This window comes from Archocentrus centrarchus, chromosome 1, assembly GCF_007364275.1.
Source record: "Archocentrus centrarchus isolate MPI-CPG fArcCen1 chromosome 1, fArcCen1, whole genome shotgun sequence".
NCBI lineage: Eukaryota > Metazoa > Chordata > Actinopteri > Cichliformes > Cichlidae > Archocentrus > Archocentrus centrarchus.
Window position 1 is genome coordinate 20,216,881 of NC_044346.1, and position 20,215 is coordinate 20,237,095.

The following is a 20,215-nucleotide window of genomic DNA, read 5'->3' on the forward strand; positions in this document are numbered from 1 at the left end:
AACATCAGTATGCAGTTCAACAGAAATTCATCCACATGACTACCTCAGTTATTTATATCATTTTAAATGGAACAAGTGATAAACTGAACTAAAAAGTAATGTAAAGTAAAAGTAATGCTTTTCCTTACATGAAGCTGAGCCTTTAAAGTCAAGTTAAGTCAAATATTTATGGAAACTTGTTTCCTCCACTGAGAAAAAAACAAAAGAAAAAAAAAATTTTTCCATCTAGAAATCAAATAATATTTGTGGTTAATAACTTGAAAGTTCAAATTATTTTCTCAAGTTCAAATTATTTTCTCAGAAGTTTGAGTTAATATGCCAAAATTTCGAGATAATAGCACAAAATTTTCATATATAGATGGAAAAAATTGGGTTCTTTTGTTTTAGTTTTTTGTTGTTGGTGTTATTGTGGTTTTAGTGGTGCAAACAAGCTTCCATACATATTGGTGCGTCCCTAATATAAACATTTGAGACGCGGTTACTACGCTTTTTTCCCCCTCAGTAATACTAAACCAATCATTCTAATATAAATGTCTGTTATGCAATTACCTGACCAAATAAATAAACGAATAAATAAAAGTTTTGGTCTTAACCTTTGCCAACAGAAATCGTACGCCCGCCTGTCAGACTAACCACAGGGCAAATCATGCACGTAACTAACGTAAGACATACACGTCTCGTTCTCGCGAGAATGAAATTCAAAAACAGGCGGTAGTTCTGCGAGAAGAAAACTGACTAAGAGAGGTACTTTTTTCCCCCTAATCTCACAGATTCACTTCCTGGCTTTAATATCGGGTTTACAGGTCTGATAATTAATAGAAAACGCGTCTCTAGGGACTTAGAGACTTAGGGACTTAGTGCGTGGCTTAACTACGTTGTTTTGTTGCGTTGTTTCGGTGGGATTTGTGTCGAGGTTGGGTTTGGGAAAGGCTAATGAGACACTGGAGACCATCCGGCTGCTGCCTTTACTACTAGCTAATAAAGACGTTTCTAACGGTACAGTTTACTCCAAGCAAAGCTCCTTCAGCTGTTTGTTTTCACTGTCTGTTTCAGTTTGGATTTTTTGCGAAGGAAAGATGACTGCGGACAACGAAATAGACATCAAGGAGGCGTTTCAGCGCGCTCAGAAGGGCCACAATAACAAGGCAAAACTTGTGGCAAGCCTCAAGAGCCGCTACAACAAGGTACGAGATGATGTTTTGTTATCAGTCTTCTTAACTGTGGTTATACGGTGCCTTCACATTCTCCTCGATTAATGAGTGCATGTCTTTCATGAGTGGATATCTTTCAGTTTAAACGAGAAATGCAAGTTTAATTTCTTTAGGCAACAGGACGTCAAAAATAGATGTGATCTACTTATATTATAAAGAAATACAAGGCAATAAATTAAGGCTTATATAGATAGGTTTGTGTCCTCAGTCACACCAACCCTCTGCATGTCCTCCCTAACTACATCCATGAACCTCCTCTGTGGTCTTCCTCTTTCCCACCTGCCTGGCAACGCCATCTTCAACGTCCTTCGTCTAGTATAGCCACTATCCCTATTATGCACTTCTGCGTCTTTAACTTCGTCTCCAAAACGCTTAACCAGACCTGTCCCTCTCATATACTAATTTCTAATCCTGGTCAACCCCTACAAAAATACTAGCATCTTCAGCTCTGCCACCTTTTGTCAGAGCCACTGTCTCCAAATCATACATCATAGCGGTTCTCACTACTGCCTTGTAAATCTTTCCCTTCACTCTTGCTGCAATCTTTCTGTCACAAAGCAGAATTAAAAGAATAAAGAAACAGTGCAATTATAATGCAGTCACAGATATGAGTGCATAAGGTACACCCAGTGAAGTTTTAATGCACGTTTTAAGTGTTAGCAGGGTTGTAATTTGGAGCAACATCAGGCAATGGTTTTCCTGTAAAAAAAAAAATATTTTGGGGAACCCTAAAGAGAGTTTGGCCTTCCTCCAAAGAAAATACAATAATATTTTAACCATTACTTTTAAGTGGGGTTTCATTTACTACTAATAAAATACAGTTTTGTTTGTTGAATGGCTGGAAACGAGAAGGACAATGCTTTTGAGCCATGAAATACCCTGTCTGAGTTTTCTAGAAGTTTGTAGTGCTTGGACATTGCAAGCTGCTTGTCTATGTTTTGTTTTGATATGGTGGACAGAAAGTAACCAGAAAGTAACTGGATGATGAGATATCTGGATGGTTAAATGAATCTCGCAGATTACTTGGTTTTTCATTTATCTTATTTTTAAAATCTTCTAACTCTTCTTTCCTCCATCTCCTCCCTCAGCTTGAGGATAAAACGTTGTTCCACGAGGAGTTTGTCCACTACCTGAAGTATGCAATGATTGTCTACAAACGTGAACCTGTGGTTGAAAATGTCATTGAGTTTGCTGCAAGGTTCGCCACAAGTTTCCAGTCTCCCCCTAAAACAAATGAAGAGGGGGAGCAGCAAGAGGAGGAGGAGGAGGAGGAAGATGAAGATGCTGAGGATGACCATCCATTTTTGAGTTTCATATTCAACTTCCTGTTGGAGGTATGAACATTATAACACTGGTTTATGCGTTTGAACATTGTTAGTGACCAGCAAATTGTTGACCTGCTGACATATGGGTGTTTAATTTGCAACAAATGTTTGTTTAAAAAAAAAAAAATCTGTTAACCACAAAAATTAAATCTCTCACATCTGTAATTTTGCTCTGAGCACTTGAACACAAAGGCTCTGATGTGATTCATGTCTCTGCTGCCTCTTAATCTTTTGTCCTTTCCCATCTGTCTTCTATCTTTTCCTTACATATTCAGATCTGTTTTTCTCTCATACACTTATCCTAATTCGATCCACGTTCACCATTACTTTTGTATTTCTGCCTTTTTCCTCCAAATTCGTGTTTTGCCCCTTTCCCTCTTATTCTAATGACCTTTTTCATTCTCTACCATCTTTTCTTCTCAGTCCCATAAAGCCAGTAGCCATGCAGTACGTTTCCGAGTGTGCCAGCTAATCAACAAGTTGCTGGGTAGTATGGCTGAGAATGCCCAGATTGATGATGATCTCTTTGATCGCATCCACCAAGCCATGCTGGTCCGTGTGACTGACAAATTCCCCAACGTCAGGATTCAGGCTGCTTTGGCCATGACGCGCCTTCAGGAGCCACAAGATCCAGACTGTCCAACCATCAACGGTTTGTTTTTGTTTTGTTTTTCTGTTCACAATCAAATGCTGAAATCTGTGACTTATTATCTACAATTATGTATTTAAACCCAAAAATCCTCCTTGTGCTAGAACATATGAGGGCATAGTGTTTTTGCTCACTACAAGTTTTATTCTCAAACTTATCTTTAGCCACAGATCTTTAATATTTTGTATGTTTGATTGTTTATCTTTCTCTTTATCACTGCCTCTAACTACTAAATGCACTAATTTTCTCCTCTTTCTAGCTTACATGTTAATTCTGGAAAATGATACTAATGCTGAGGTGCGACGTGCCGTTCTGTCCTGTATTGCAATGTCCCCTCGGACCCTTCCCAAAGTACTCAAACGCACTCGAGACATCAAAGAGAATGTCCGCAAGCTAGCCTACCAGGTAACTATGAATGCAAAAATATGCATCCACTGCAAGTGTTGGTTTGATGCTGAGATTTGCTCTAAAACTTCCATCTGGGGTTTCTGTTTAAGGTTCTAGCCGACAAGGTTCACATTAAAGCCCTTAGCATCGCCCAGAGAGTAAGTTTACTGCAGCAGGGCCTCCATGATGCCTCAGGTAATACTGATGTGTGTGTGTATATTCCTACTTTTATACAGACACATGATTCACTCTGATATTTGAAGTAACCTGAAACCTTAATCAAAGCTGCTGCTCATTATTTCAAATTTTAAGTAATCCACCTGTTATTTTCTCGATTGTCAAAAATGTAAAAAAAAAATGAGTTTAAACAGCAAATAAGCTCTTTTGAATATATTGTTTTGTTTAATCAGTGATCTAAATATCAAGAGGTTTATTTAACCGATATAAAACAGCAAAGATTCACATTAGAGAAGTTGAGCCATTTTTATTTATGTAGAGAAAAGTGTCAAAAATTCTTGGCGATTATTGAGTGAGCTTATAAAAAATTGCCAGTGAATACATATCTGACAGGCCATGTGCTTTGCAGAAGCGGTAAGGGAGGTGGTTTGCGCTCGTCTGTTGCCGGCCTGGCTGGTTCGGCTGGATGGGAACATCATTGAGCTGCTCCACAGGCTGGATGTGGAAAACTGTGCTGAAACAGCTCTGGAGACCCTGAAAGCCATCTTCAAAAACACCCCGACTGAAGAGCTGCTGCAGAATAGACTAGAGCTTGACAAGAGGTACTCTCACTTCTCCCATGTCTAGCAAATAATAAATAAACTGTCTGAGATTAGAGATTATGATGTGTGTAAAAAGATGGCGCCGGTGTGTGTGGCTGCTCATCTGTCGTTCTCAAGTTTGTTATTGTTTTTACTGTTTTTTTTTTTTTTTTAACCCATTTCATTTATGGAACTGAGTCTCTGCTGGTGTATGATTGCTGAATGCTACTGGGCTTCCAGCCTTTGGCCCAGGGTATGGTGTCATTTGGTGTTCGTGGGCAGCAATCCTTGCCCCCGCTTCTGTCAGGGATTCTGGGTCATCTGTGTCTGGTTCCCACGCTGCCTTCCCGGCGGAGGCATTATTGTCACCGCAGTAGATGTAACGGTCAGCTGGTGAAGCTGAAGTTTTCCCTGACACACTGTTCTGCTTCTACCTGACCAGCGCACGGATCGTTCCCAGGATTTCTTGTGCCTCTGCATTTTCTGAATCCTGCTGATGCCTGTTTGTTGCCCGTGGTTGGCTTTGAAGCTCTTTGGACTTGATTCTTTCCTGTGGTCTGCCTGTGACTAACCTGGAAATCTGTGACTCTGTTTTCTCAGATCATCTGCCTGTTTTATTCAGTGTTGGTTCAACACGTACTGCAGTTAAAACTCACTCTCCTGTTCGGTGCTGTCGGATTATTAACCTTTCCACTGCCGCTCATTTTTCTACTGCTTTTCATCAACTCTGTGGTCCTTCTGACTTTTTCTCCTCTGATACAGAAGAGCTTATTTCTTGGTTTTATTCTTCCTGTCAAACCATCCTGGACTCTGTGACTCCATTAAAAACCAGGCAGCCTAAGGCTAAACCTGAGCCTTGGTTTAATGACTGTCATGCTGTCAGGAAAGAATGTTGCTGAGCTGAATGCAGGTGGAAAAAGGATAAACTGCAGGTGTCTCTTCAAATTTTAAAAGATCACCAATATCAGAGCATAGTTAAAGAGCATAGTTATTTTCTCCAACAGCTATAACCTATACATGTTATTTAACACTATTGACTCTATGCTTAATATTCCACAGAATGCCTGTTTGGAAGCTTCTCCTGTGATATGTGCAGTAATTTTCTGCATTTTATTTTTTTTAATTAAAAAGGTTCTCACAGCTCCTGATTCTGACCCCTCTGTTTCGATCCCTTGCTCTGCTGTTTTTACTCAGTATGAGTCTGTGACTCTTTCACTTTTAGAGGATGTGATTGGCCATATTAAGCCCTCAGGTTCCCCTGTGATCCTGTCCCTCCACAATTCTTTACTAGTATAGGGCAGCCAATTCTTGCCATTATAAATTTCAGTCTGTCCTCTGGTGTGGTTCCTGCTAATTTTAAACATCCAGTAGTGCAACCACTGCTTAAAAAACCTGACCCTGATCACGCTGTGCTGGCTAATTATAGGCCTATTTCCAGGCTGCCTTTTCTTTCTAAGATTTTAGAGAAAATTGTATTTTGTCAACTGAAACAGTTTTTTAGACTAACGGTATCCTGAAGGTTTTTCAGTCGGGTTTTAAAACCCTTCATAGCACAGAATCTACTGTCTTTAATGACCATGTGATTCTGGTAACCATGTTGTTTTGGTTTTGCTTGTCTTTACTGCTGCCTTTGACACAGTAGACCACAAGATTTTAATATCTCGATTACATCACTTAGTAGGTATTGGTGGCACTGTACTTAAATGGTTTAGGTCTTACCTGCCAGATAGAACTTTGCTGTGAACATTCTTTGTTCTGAATCATCTGCTTCTTCTTTGTCATGTGACGTCCCACACGGCTCAATTCTGGCGCCACTGTTTTTCTTGCTGTATTTACTGCATTTCATTGTTATGCTGATGATTGCCAAATTTATTTGCCCATGAAGCAGAAGAATGTCCCTTCCACAAAACATCTCCTGGCTTGCCTAGATGATGTTAAAGCTTGGTTGGCCTTGAACTTTTAAAATTTTAATGAAAGAAAACAGAAGTGATTGTATTTGGACACAGTGGCCCCTGTGAATCATCATGGAGGTATATTTTAAACCTGTTATTATTGATCTTGGTTTTAAGGTGGACAGTGATTTTAAAATTACATCCAAATTAGAGCTGTGGTTTAGTCCAGTTTTTATCATTTAAGGCAATTGGCAACAGTGAAATCTTTGCAGCACTTTGGAACAGTGATCCATGCTTTTATTTCATCTTGTCTGGATTGCTGTAACTCACTTTATGTGGCAGTCAGTCAGTTGCTGCTTGCATCTGCAGCTGATTCAAAATACCACTGCTTGACTTTTGAACTTGAAAGAGAGAGCAGACCGGCTGCTCCTGGAAGTATCGAGATCCAGAAGGAAGCTCAGAGGAGACAGGGCTTTCTCTATCATTGCTCCTAAATGATGGAATAACTTGCCATTACATGTTAGAGGCCCCTTCAATGTCCATTTTTAAAGTTCGTCTTAAAACCCATCCTTTTTTTTTTTTTTTTTTTTTTTAATTTTCTTGCTTACTTTCTTTTTTTCTTTCTTTTGACCCCAGTGAGACCTAGTATTAAATTGTGTGTTTTTAAACTCGAAAGAGTTCCTTTTTTGTATGTTTCAGTGTACCGCACTTTGTGTCAGGGTGGTTGTTTTAAAGTAAATAAAGATGATGTGGTATGGTGTGTTTTTAACAGGAAGCTGATCCCAGAGGACTCTCTGACCTGTGAAAATGTGCTTTACTGGAGAGCTCTTTGTGAGTTCATCAGAGGTAAAGGAGATGATGGTGATGAAATGCTGGAGCAAGTCTTGCCAGATGCAGCCACTTATGCCAACTACTTCTGTGGGTAAGGAGAGACACAGTTATTGGATTATAGTTGTGGTTTTCTTGCTTATTTCAGTGTAAATTGTAGACTAAATAACTCAATATAGTGGCTGGGTTTATGGAATATTTTATAAGGTACTTAATGTGCATTTAGTTACTTTGTTATGAGTAGATATTTGATTTGAAAAAATATAATTGCCATAAAGACTGTGTTGTAACTCTAGGTATCTGAAGGCAGGTCCGGTGTTCTCAGAGGAGCTCTTTCTGTATGTAACTGTGTGGCTAACTCAAAGCTTATATAACTGCTGCAATACTGTGGCTGACTAATTGCTTATATTAAACTTAACCTGGTGAGTTAAAAAACATGCTTTTGCTTCCAAACAAGTTAAAGTGCTTTGCTCATGGTCAGTGCACATAAAAATAGGTGTGTTTTCATTTACAAGATCAACACTTGATACTTTAAAAACACCAGTATTGGTTTAACGTGCCTTGGGGCAGCAGCGGATCATGTATAATTAGGTACAGTACCAGTTATATGTACCGATCAACCTTTTTCCAGTTGTGTAAGAGAGTGAGTTCATCAGAGTTTTTTTTAGTCATGATAGCTGAAATGACCAGAGTTTGTAGTTAAATTTAATAATAATAAAAAAATATATTGCAAACACACAAATAAAATTTGTGTAGTTTGAGCGAAATGCCTCCAAGTTGCTGTTTCTTTGCGTTTAGCTTCCTCCACGTTTATAGTAGCTCTCCCATCGCCATACACCAGCATGTTGTTGCCATGAATCTATCCAAAAATCATCTCATCTGTTTTTCTTATTCTTAGTGCAAACCCTCAGTTCAATCTCTGTCTCAAACAAGCTCTCTATTGGCTCGCTGCCCCCTCCCTTTGAGCGACTTTTTTTCTTATTGGCTGCCCCTCGTAAACAGAAGGTTTGAATGCAGGTTGGAGCTGTGGGCCTGAGATCAACCTTTAAAGCATAGCCTTTGAGAGTTTAGAGCAGTCTGGAGCCTGACACACATTGAACCCATTATTTTAAACTTTTGCCATGTTTAATATGGACATCTACCAGTGTAATCATATGACAGAAAATAAGGAAAGCCCCAACAGGTCCACGTTTATGTTTTTTTCCCAATATGCTTTGCTTTTGATGGGTACCATTATCCTCCGCAGTCCTTGTTAAACTGATGTTTTCTAAGTCCTTTGTTTATTAACAAGTTATAGTTATACAGATGTTATAGTCACTTCCAGCAACAGATTACTTTCCATCCTTCAGACCTTTATCTTTTACAATTTTATTTTCCAGAAAATATGAAAACAAGACGATAACAAAACCGGATGGTGCCGTAATGATGTTCTTGTTGTGTTTTGTTTCATAACTGGGATCCCTTTTCTTTGCACTGGTGCTTTATGCCTGTCTTGCTCTCTGCCAGGCTGGGTAAGGTTTAAATCATAAATAGTTTAAATCATGATTACTCTCAGTACTGATTCAATGATCATAGCTGATTTTTTTTTTTTTTGCCATAATCGAGACAACTGACACCTCAACTGTTATCCTTCCTGCGCACTGACGGAGCCGTTTTATCACCCTTCTAGTGTGTGTGTGTGTGTGTGTGTGTGATACTGATGTGTGAAATGCTCTGTAAATAAATGTGATTTCACTAACATTTATCTGCTCATAAAATGGGTTTATTAATTTGAGAAAGGTGACCAGTTGCTGGTTAGTAAAAATCCCTCACTTGCTGACTGATAGTTGACTTTGCTCTGTGATATTTGGGAGAAGCCTTTTTGTTTATGCTGCCAGTGTAGCTGAATAATCTTAAATGTCTGGACTCTGAGAGCTGCTGTTGTCTGACTCTGACTGTTGTAGATATCTGAAGGCCGTGCCTGTGCTGTCAGAGGAGCAGAGGGCCGACTTTAACCAACTGGAGCTTGTCATGACCAAAGAGTTCATCTCGCAACAGCTCATCCATCTCATTGGTTGTCTGGACACCAACGAGGAGGGTGTCAGGTAAGACAAGAAAGAGACTGAATAGGAACGGGATGCAGAACACCTTAAAATGTACGTGCACATCAGCTGGGAAGGAGGAATGGAAGAACACCTGCTGCTTTTGGAGGATGATCAGCATAGTGCTGCAAATAGTCTGTTAACTGATCACTATGTCTTGAAAATAGAAAAAAATAGTCTTTAACTTCCTACAGCCTCTTCTGATGTTTTCTATTTAAACAGCAGTCCAGAATGAACAGTGTATAATATCAACCCAGATAAGTGGAAGTAGAGGGATGGACAGTGGGGTGACCGTTTGGTTAAATATCAAATTAAATATCGGTTTGTTTTGTTTGCTTGTCTTTTTTATTATGTGGATAACTCAGGAAGTTGTGGACAGATTTGCATGAAATTTTACTCTTGGATTTCACCCAGCTTAGATTAACGTTGGGAGTCAATCTGGATTTGGAACCAGATGCAGGAATTTTCTGATTCTTAGGGGCAGCTGTAGCTTAGGAGGTGGAGCGGGTCCTCTTTTAATTGGAAGGTCGGTAGTTTGATCTCTGGTTCCTCCAGTCTGCATGTTGAAATGTTGTTGGGCAAGATACTGAACCCCGAGTTACCGCTGATGGATTCACTGAAGTGAGTGTGTATGTGCGTGAATGTTAGACAAGGTGCTTTGGCATAGAATAAAAGAACTGTGTGAATGAGGCTTGTGGTAAAAAGCATGTGGTTGCTCAGAGTATAAAAAGCACTGTACAAGTACCAGTCTGTTTACCATTTCCATTTACTGTTTTATATGTTACATTAGCCCTGTGATAAGACTGCCAACCTGTCCACAGTGTACCGTGCCTTTTGACTTTGGCAGCTAGGATAGGCTCCAGCCTCGCTGCGAGCCTGAATTGGATGGAAGCGGAAGAAGATGGATGGATGGATGGATGGATGGATGATGTTATATTTCAGGTCTTTTCAAATACATGTAAAAATTGGGCAATATTGTCTTGAGGTTCTCAGGAAAATGTCATAAATTTATTCAGATCTAGACATCCTTCTGAATCCAGGGACTCAGTTCATACATGCTGTGGAGGTTTCAGCTTTGCCACTCTGCTGCTCTTGTTTGATCTAAGACTTGATTTAATTTGGTAGGAAATCCATTTTTTTTTCTTTTCAAAGTCTGTTTATTCATTTAATGGTTAACCAGGTTGTTGGGGGGTTTTGTTTATGCTGATTGAGCTCTGTGTGTGTGTGTGTGTGTGTGTGTGTGTGTGTGTGTGTGTGTGTGTGTGTGTGTGTGTGTGTGTTCTTAGGAAGCGTGTGCTGGCTGTTCTGCAGGACATGTTGGCTCTTCCTCAGACCCCCTCCTCTCTGGTCTTCCTCCTCACCGGGAAGCTCCTCAGCCTCATCCCTGATGACCACCGACGCATCCAAACTGTAAGTCGCACTTAAATCTGAACCTCTGTCAGTGTAAAGTCAGTTATCAAGTTATCCAGACTTTCCTTTCAGCACATGATGGAAAATGCATATGTCACTGCCCTTCATGAATTCAGCTGACAGACCAGTTAGTCAGAAATGAAATTACAAAAGCAGTAATTATTTATCAGTGGTTCCAGATGGACACAGAAAATATAACAGGCTTTCCTCTCAGCTGCGGCATCATTGACCCTCAGATTGATGTTTAAATGAGCTGGCGTTGTGTCGCACAGGTGGCAGAAATCATCTCTGACGTGAGGGAGCCCATCATGGAGACCAGTCAGCCGGTGGATGAGAACGAGAGCCGCCGGCAGCAGGTCCAGGTGGGCAACGCTCTGCCAAATGAAAACGCTCAGAAGCAATTAGGTTTTGTTGACACATCCAATTGTCCAATTGTGATTGAATAGAAGGAGGAAAAAGCATCTTGTAGTTAAGTTAGACAATGACAGAAAAAATACTTTCTATTAAAGGATATCATGAATATTTTAATAAAATGTGTCCACTTTTTATTTTAATAGTACAGACTCTAAAATGTTTTAACTACCAGATTTGATTACAGACTAATAATTTCTTAATCAGTTGAATTCCTAACCTTTTCCCTGAGCTGTGCTCCGTTTACATTCCCTCCCGGTCTATTTGTTCATTCTGTTCCACCACCCAGCTGGCAGATGGTTTATATTTTAAGCTAAGTACAGTTAAACTAGTGGGGTGGAAGGTGCGTGCCATGTACACTAAGCGTATCTTTGCCTGGTAAAACCTGGCTCATTAGCTTTCCCTTTGTCAGGTTTCTTCATTGCTTTTCCCTGTTTACTTAAGCTCCATGGACACGTATGCTCTGAGGGAATGAGTCTCAGTTGTGATTGTTAATCTGTCTCTTAGACCTTAGTTTCTTCACTAAGTACTGAAATCTGTTGGAGGCAAAATGGCTGTTGAGAAAGTTAATCCTAGCCCAGGTGTTAGCTTACTCCATCCTGTCTGTGCACCTGGTCTCTCCCATCTTTTTACTCTTCACTGAGTAAAGGCAACGAAGACTCTGGAGGGCTGTAACCTGGCCCAGAGCCTCAGCTGTTGTTTTTCCTGTTTGTGGAAGTGCAGCTTTCCGTCTCAATAGTCCTCTCTTGAGCGTGCTTCAGCTGAAGAATGACCCCCTCCCCACTTATGTTTATGTTATGACCTCTCTTTATCCCCCTCTTCCCACTCCCAGCTTGCAGAGGTGAAAGTGTGTATCTTGGAGGCTAAACAAACTCTGGAGGACTGCATCGCTGCTCAGGAGTTCAACCGGGCAGCAGAGCTGAAGGACTCCATCACAGACCTTGAAAATCGCAGAAACCAGATCCTCCAGGAAATTGCAGAAAGCAACCAGACGACTGACAAGGAGGCCCACATCGAGAAGGTAAAGAATGACACAGGAAGCATCACCTCACTGCATTTGCATTTACTGTTTTTAATTGTTTCAGCCGCTGGGGGAAAAACAATTTTTGCCATCCATAAGGCAGTGTTTTGGGTTATCTCAAAATTTTGACTTACTAACTCAAACTTCTGAGAAAATAACTTGAAATTTTGAGAGAATAGCACTACATTTAAACTTATGGATGGCAATTTTATTTATTTATTTTGTGTGAAAACAAGCTTCCATAGGGTGGAGCTGCTGAGCTCCTCGCCACAGCTGTGTGCCTGAGGTGACCATATGATGAATACCCCATCTCACTGATATCATACAGATCCAGGAGTAGAAAAAAATGCTGGAAAGTCTGCATTTAAACATATGGCCAGCAGGTCAGAATTGCCCCCCAAAAGGTCAAGTCAGACAAGTCTATAATAATTCAAATATTTCAGTATTTTTAGATCCCAAACAGCTGTCTCTGTCATACAAAAGTAAAATACTTTTGTTGTTTGGTTCCAAAATAAACACATTTTAGGATTTTATGCTTTTTTTTTTTTTTTTTTTGTCCTCTGATTTATAAATTGTCATACAGTGAATGACAGACTTAATTTGTAGACACTGACATATCATTGAATTTGCCTTTTTGAGTATGTCACAGTATATTATGCAGCGGTTTTATTAGTGCAGCCCACTTGAGATCAGATCTGTCGGTATGTGGCCCATGAACTGAAATTAGCTTGACAGACCTGGTTTAGAGCAGTCTGAGCTTTCTGCTGCTTGGCCTCATTATTTGAAACATCCATATGAATGAGACAGAAAATAATGTATAAAAAGTCTACATTAATATAATAAAATGATTAATATGGTGTGTATGTGTATATTTGTTTTTCAGAATGACCCAGATACTCTTTTGAGATGTCTAACAATGTGTGCTGAGCTGCTGAAACAGATGAACATCAAAACTCGAATTGGTCCAACCATAAGCACCTTAATGTCGTCACTGGTAAAAAACAAAATAAAAACACATTAATACAAAAAGCAAACACTTGACTGTAACCTGACTAACGGTGTAGATGTAGATCTTTTAGAAAGGTGGCAGCATTGCTTTTTCAGATCTGAGGTTCTCTAGCATTGAGTCAGTACCACCGTGGAGGAAACATTTAAAAAAATCCCCTCTTTAAGGACAGGAACTGTATATAAAGGTTTATTGAGGTCATAGATGAAGGGAGCCAGAGGGTGGGTTTCCCAAACACTTCCATACATATAACCAAACTTCTCAGCTGACAACAGTTCAGAGATGACAGAGTCTTCAGACTTTGTTTCAACACCCACTAAATATAAATCAACTGACTGAGCATCTAACTGAAGCAAACTGATAACTGCAAAGCAGAGGCGGGCTATGAAGAGATACCAAAGTAGTTCCAGATTGAAATTTCAACCGTTAAAAATGTGATGCAGAAAAAAGTAATTAAGGGGAACTGTGGGTGCCAGAAAAAGATCTGGGAGGCCAAGATAAGTTAGAAAGAGAGAGAGAGAGAGGAAAAAATAACTTCTCAACTGGCAGGCAGAAAGGCAAAACAAACACCTGCAGAAAGTGGCTATCACAAAGCATATGTGGCACAGGATACGCTACACAGATAGAAGAATGGATTACACCACATATCAGCAAATTCCCTCTTTGAGGAGATTTTAAACATCCTGTTTGTACCAGACAGCCTGAGGATATTTCAGAACCGCAAGTGATCCGAAAGAGATCTCTTAAAACAGAGGATACTAAATATACAAGCTGGCCAAACATTACAGTGCATTTTTCTTCATATTCATGACATGGATTCATGAGTTTCACACTCAAATCAACAGACTGTGAGATTTACTCAGTGGTGCCCGAGACTGCGATCCCCCTAACCCTTTAAATTAAATGTCATTGTCTCTGCCACGGATTAAACGCAACACTTTTTAGCATCACACAGTCTGAAATTTGAAGCTTTTTATCAATCTGGAACTACTTTTTAAATGCATGTAAATCCAAGCTGTTCTCCAATTCAAAGGCTTTCCAAGGCATTAAAATTGAACAGGTATCTCAGTACAAATATTTAGGTTTTATAATTTAGAATTGATGATGCGGTAGGGACTATGGTGGCATGGTAGTTAGCGCCGTTGCCTCACAGCTAGAAGGTCTGGGTTCGACTCCACCTTGGCCCAGGCCTTCCTGTGTGGAGTTTGCATGTTCTCCCTGTGTTTGCGTGTGAATGGGTTGTCTGTCTCTCTGTGCTAGCCTGTTGACAGGTTGTAGCCTGCCTCTCACCCTGTGACAGCTCAGATAGGCTCTTTACTCCAATGACTACATCTTATTTGCATTACCTAAAGTCCAGACAGAGCTTGGAGAAAAATCATTTCAGTTTGGTGCTCCATCTTCATGGAACAATTTGCAAACTGATCTGAATATGAAGAAGCTGATCTGCTTTTAAGACCATTTTAAAAGACTTTGAGGTACAGATGTTTGGTTGTAAGCATCTTAACTGATAGGATTTTCTTTTTAAATACAGATGTAGTTTAATTTTCAAGTCTCGAGTTGTATCTGTCTGTTTTTTATGTACGGTAACTCTTTATATTGCTCCCAGTCTTGGCCAGGACTCCCTTGTAAAAGAGGTTTTAAATCTCAATGGGATTTTCCTGTTAAAGGTTAAAAAGAATGTATATATCAAGTCATTAATCAACAGGAAAGTCTGTATCTCACACCAGACTACAGATAAATCATTTTACATTTGACACTCGGGGTGGAAGTTGTGACAAAATTAATTGCACATATTTTCTTTAGTAAATGTGGCTGTATGAAATATTTCAGTGCTATTTCTTCTGTTGCTTGCTTTTTTGTTTTGTTTTCCTCATACACTGCATTTATTTTTAGAAGTGTGTAGAGTACCAATTCTCATCTTTTAAACTCATAATAAGTTATTTTTGAGAATTTTTTTGAGAGCCTTGGTGGAGGTGTAAAGGCAATAAAACAACTTAGAGCAGCCATCATTAATAAATGGTTGCCATAATGTAAATTAAACTTTAATTGATGGTTTGTGCTTTTAACATTGTAATTAGAATTAGTAATGATTACTGATTTATTAATGGTTGCTTTGTGCACCATCTATAATTAATATCTGCATATTTTGTTTATAAAAACTTTACAAATGGATACTAGACACTGTAGAGAATCTATAAATATTTTAACAGATACTGTAAAGTTAAACTGGCATTTGCAGTATTTGTTTTACAGACGGTTAACAGGCAGGTGAGGTGGAAGTGGCTTGAATCACAAAATCATGAAACTGGAGACTGCAGCTCGTTCTGTTTTACTCACTTCTTTCTCCTAAATTCCACCCCAGCTTTCTTTGTAAGTGGTGCTGAGCTGTAGGTGGTTTAGTCGATAAAACCCGGCCCCTGCTGGTACAGTTCATGCCACCAGTCGGCCAAAAGCTGTCTGAAGTCTAAGGTGTGGAGGGAAACAGGAAAGAAGAAAGGGCTGCCCTCGAGGGGCTATTGCACATGTAGTACAATACGTAGTACGTGGGCTGACCAGTCAAGTAGTCTGAGATATAGTGGTCTACTGAATACAGTGTGTGTGTGTGTGTGTGTGTGTGTGTGTGTGTGTGTGTGTGTGTGTGTGTGTGTGTGTGTGTGTGTGTGTGTGTGTGTTTGTGAGATGCTGGTGGTTTTGAGTAAACAGCATTATTTGATCATCAATCATCATCAATAATGAACCTTTATTACACAATGACAAACACATTAAGACATAAAATAAGAATGGATTTGTTGGTTATTGCTTATCTTTATTCTTATTCAAATATAAGAATAAATTATAACTACTAACAAGCAATTAATTCACAGTTGATTAACAGTGGTTGTTGTTATAAAGTGTTAATAATAGTAGCTGATTTCACTGTTTTGTTTTGTTTTTTTTCTCCATCTCTGTCAGATCCTGCCCAGTATAGCAAGCACTCACCCTGCTGTCCGCAACATGGCTGTGGTGTGTTTAGGAACATGTGCTCTGCATAGTAAGGAGCTTGCCAAAACTCACATGGTCCTGCTGCTACAGGTAACTTCTAACAGATGTGTTTCACGTACCTGAAATACTTTGTATACATGTATAAAGATGCTACACGATAAACAGTAAGTTGAACCTTGAAAAATATTTCCACACTTTACTGGTTTTTACGCTCACTCTTCTTGCAAACAATAATAAGTAACAATAAATAAGTTTAAATTGGTCGCTTCAAAAAAATTGTAGTAATTACTTGTGTGTGGGTGTGGTGTTTTATTTATTTTTTATAAACCTGTAATAAACTCAACAGATCGCCTTTGTAGAATTAGCTTGAAAGTTGTGCTCAAACTAATCTACAGACAGAGGGTACTTCTCTGTTACTGTAGCTAATTAAAAAACAAAACAAACAATATTATGCAGCCTGGGGTTGTGGGGAATGATTTTGTAATATTTATTCTGTGACAAAAAAAAAAACCACACATGCCCTATAGGCTTTCATTAATAAAACTTGCTGTGTGTGTCTCTCTGGGTGTTTACAGATAGCTCAGCTGGATGAGGTAAAGATCCGTATCAGTGCTCTGCGGGCCATCATCGACCTGCTGTTGCTGTTTGGCTTCCAGCTTCTCTCTGAAACAGCTGCCACTCACACAGCCCCGCCCTCCCAGTCCTCACCAGACAAGCAGGAGGACGACAACGCGGCAGCCGAGGAGAAGGCAGACGTCCCAGAGGACACCGCGCAGAGTATTCTTGGGATGCTGTCAGAGTTCCTGGACAGTGAGGTGAGGCTGAAATATTTACTTCATAAACTGCAGTATGCATCTGAGGTTTAAAGACAGTTGATATATGTGCGTGAAACATTCCACAGGTGACCGACCTGCGGACAGAAACAGCAGAGGGCCTGGCCAAACTCATGTACACGGACCGCATCTCCAGCGCCAAGATGCTGTCCCGTCTGGTGCTGTTGTGGTACAATCCCGGCACTGAGGACGACACCCGCCTACGGCACTGCCTCGGCGTCTTCTTCCAGCTCTACGCCCGCGAGAGCAGGTCACCAATGTGCACGCTGAGCCATGTGGGCACTCTTATTTAGCATGAAAACTCTCCCAGATGATGAGCTGACATCAAAATGGTGTTTGTGTGCGTTAGGGCCCACCAGGATGTTGTGGAGGAAAGTTTCCTGCCGACTGTTCGGACCCTGATGAACGCTCCAGCAACGTCTCCACTCGCTGAGGTGGATGTCAACAACGTGGTCGAGCTGTTTGTGGAGCTGACTCGCACAAGTGCACTGATTAAACCTTCACCTAACACTGAGGTGAGAAACATCTGAGACTGATGAGAACTCTCAGGAGGGTCATTCAGGAAGTTGTTGTAGAGACAGTTTGTTAAGTAGCAGCACTTTTGGCAGGTTGGAGGGTGACCATGTACAACACTGAGCATGAACTGTGTTAAGTTTAAAGACAATTAATCACTTGTCTTATTAGACAGAAGTCTATTAATTTTCTTTTTTTTTAATCTCAGGGTGTCATTTACTAACAAACAGATATTTTTGTTTTTCCAAATGAACTGTGATTTAAAAAAAAAGATTATAAAATTAAAAAAACCAAAAACTTAGGAGTATGGATTTTCTGTTGGCGCTTGTTTCTGTGCAAGGAAAATGGTGATTTGGAGTCATGTTTTTATTGCCTCACTGAGCTTTTCGTTACACATCTTCCCAGAAATGCCTGTTAATAGAGTGCAGAATGTTTCACTTGATTACTGCAGGTTGATTAAGAGCAAGCAGGTTTTAATTGAGTTTGGAAGTATTGTGAAAGGTTTAATTTGATAACAACCAGGCTAAAACTCTGAATAATTGTTTGTGTACCTGCATATCTCTCAGGAGATGTGTGTCCATGACTACCTGGCTGTGCGTATCTGCGGTGAGATGTTGAAGGACCCCACAGCCCCTGAGGTGCGCCTCTATGCCAAGACTCTGAGCAACCTGGAGCTCAGCAGAGACGAGACCGTCAGGGAGGATCTGCAGACGCTGTTGCAGCAGCTTGTACAGGTGGGCCCACAGCTGTCATATTGCTCTGCAAAATAGTGTGCATGCTGACAGGATCACAGTGATATTGCCAAGATGCTCAGGTTTCATGTCTGCCATATCAATAAGAAATAAAATGAAGGTCTGGAGGCCTGCCCAAAAAGAAACAAATGGTGGAAGGAATCTGAGGGAACCACATAATGGGCCACAGGACAGCTTTCAGCCCTAAATTACTGAGGTTATATGAAAAAAAAAAAAAAAAAACAGACTAAAGAAAAGACCCTTAGTAGAAAAACAGGCCCAAAGAAAGAAAGTGATGTGGACATGTGTGCTTTGCACACAAAACAAGTTGAGATCACGAGTATCTGTTATTGACTGATTGTAATCTATGTGCCACATGGGCACACAGCCAATCTGTGGGAGTCAGAATTCTGGCTTGTTGTAGGGGATGAAATGCTTATTTCACTCAATAATGTGTAGATCAGTTTATAACTTTTATGAAAAGTCTTTTTTTCCCCCCGGACTTTTGGTTGTTCTGTCTCTTTATTAAACTGAAACTGATGAAACTACTATAAAAATTAGAGACCGATCATTTCTTTGTGAATGAGCAAACATATATTCAGCAGGGGATCAAATATTTTTTTCCCTGTGGTTAGCATGGCTCGTGTTGTAAATTCCTGTTTTAAAAAATTGTTTAAAACTTCCCAAAATTAACTAAACCTGTCAACAGAATAAGAAGCAGCAGCAACTCTGACTCTACGGCCAAAATTTGTTTCTGTCGAGTTGACGCGCTCTCAGCTGAACTAGGGCTGGGCTGTACTATAATGTAATACCAACTTGTACCAGAAGATGGTGCATTGAGTCAGTTGAGCCTTTATTTACACATTATGGTCAATACGATTGCATTTTTATTTACAATGGAGGCCTGGCAAAAGGCAGAATATCTTGAGGAACAGTTAAAAGGAAATAAAAAATGTAGCCGCACATAACCAAAAACATCTCAATACACCTGCTGGTAAAAGGCCGCCCCCTGGTGGTTAAATCACTGAATCACTTATGTGAATCTCATGTTGACAAAAGACAGAAATCATATATGTAAAAACCTTCACAGCAGTCCAATCCAGGCTCAGTCTGGAGCACAGACGTGTACCTGCATATCTTCCTCTTAAAAGGCACATTGTTTCAGTTCATCCCTTTCCCTCATCCTTTCCTTCAGGTGGTGAAGGATCGTGTCTGTCTTCGTGCTCTGGAGAAGATGATTTCTCAGCTGGCGGACTCAAAAGAACAGGCTGAGCTTCTTAGCGCCACCGCCTTACAGCCCCTGGATGTCAATGCAGATGGTACGTATGCAAACACAGACTTTAAATAGATATGAATGGCCACCTGATATCCCATGGAGGATCTCCCACTTATGTTCCCTTCTCAGTGTGTCTAAATAGATTTAAATTGCACATTTGTGACAAGTGCTCCTGTAAAATGATTATATCTTAGCAACATGCTGGAAATAAGTGGTTTAGAAATGCCTTGGTCCGGCCCATTCAGTGATAGATAAAAATGACCTGGCTGAGGGAGGAAATGTAGAAATATGAGCTCTCTGTGTGCTGTTTCCACAGAGGCTGCAACAGACGATCCATCAAAATCTGCCAAGAGAGCCAAAAGAAGTAATGCAGGTTCTTTATGCTTGTCTCAAACTGCAGTCATTCAGTGCCATTATATTTTTAGAGCTCTTCCTCTCCTGCCCGAGGCAAAAAAGTTGACTCAGCAGGAGGTAACCTGAGTGTTTGTTTTCACAGGTCAGAGGAAAGTGTGCACAGCCAAAGGTAGTAGAAAGCCAAGCAGGAGGGCAGAGTCATCAGAAGAGAGGTGAGTATGCTTATTTTAGCACAATAAAAACAGACCTGTTTAGTTACATATATACAACAAGTGTATTTACTTATTTCCATCCCTCCCACTAATATCTGTTTGGATACAGCGATGGAGAAAATGTTCCAGAGTCAGTCCCCATGGTGCGGCCATCACGGAGGGCCAAAACTGCAGCTCTGGAGAAGACAAAGCTGGACCTTAACCCCCTCATCAACCAGGAGGCCAATGTGTCTTAAAGTCAGCTTACCAGCTTACCTTTCTGTATTGTCTTAGTGCTCAGTTAATAAGTCATATTTACTTGCAGGTTGCATTTCTCCATGTTTTTAGTTTTGTGT

General features: G+C 40.2%; 1 protein-coding gene across 4 annotated transcripts; it reads left to right on the forward strand.

Annotated features, from left to right (window-relative positions):
* Positions 1–651: 651 nt before the first annotated feature.
* ncapg (non-SMC condensin I complex, subunit G) lies at positions 652–20,215 on the forward strand. 4 transcript variants are annotated; one of them, XM_030735397.1, is made up of 22 exons: positions 652–744; positions 1,054–1,184; positions 2,300–2,545; positions 2,960–3,188; positions 3,445–3,590; positions 3,683–3,767; positions 4,159–4,351; positions 6,995–7,144; positions 8,994–9,134; positions 10,418–10,541; positions 10,814–10,903; positions 11,785–11,973; positions 12,857–12,967; positions 15,932–16,051; positions 16,537–16,776; positions 16,863–17,044; positions 17,144–17,309; positions 17,874–18,041; positions 19,234–19,357; positions 19,631–19,687; positions 19,811–19,880; positions 19,990–20,215. In XM_030735397.1, exons 2-22 carry the CDS (start codon positions 1,077–1,079, stop codon positions 20,114–20,116), a joined length of 3,066 nt encoding a protein of 1,021 aa, XP_030591257.1. In that variant the 5' UTR covers positions 652–744; positions 1,054–1,076; the 3' UTR covers positions 20,117–20,215. The 4 variants fall into 4 exon arrangements, with proteins under 4 accessions (XP_030591257.1, XP_030591275.1, XP_030591283.1 ...); XM_030735415.1 differs by having other exon boundaries at positions 19,631–19,678; XM_030735423.1 differs by lacking the exon at positions 12,857–12,967.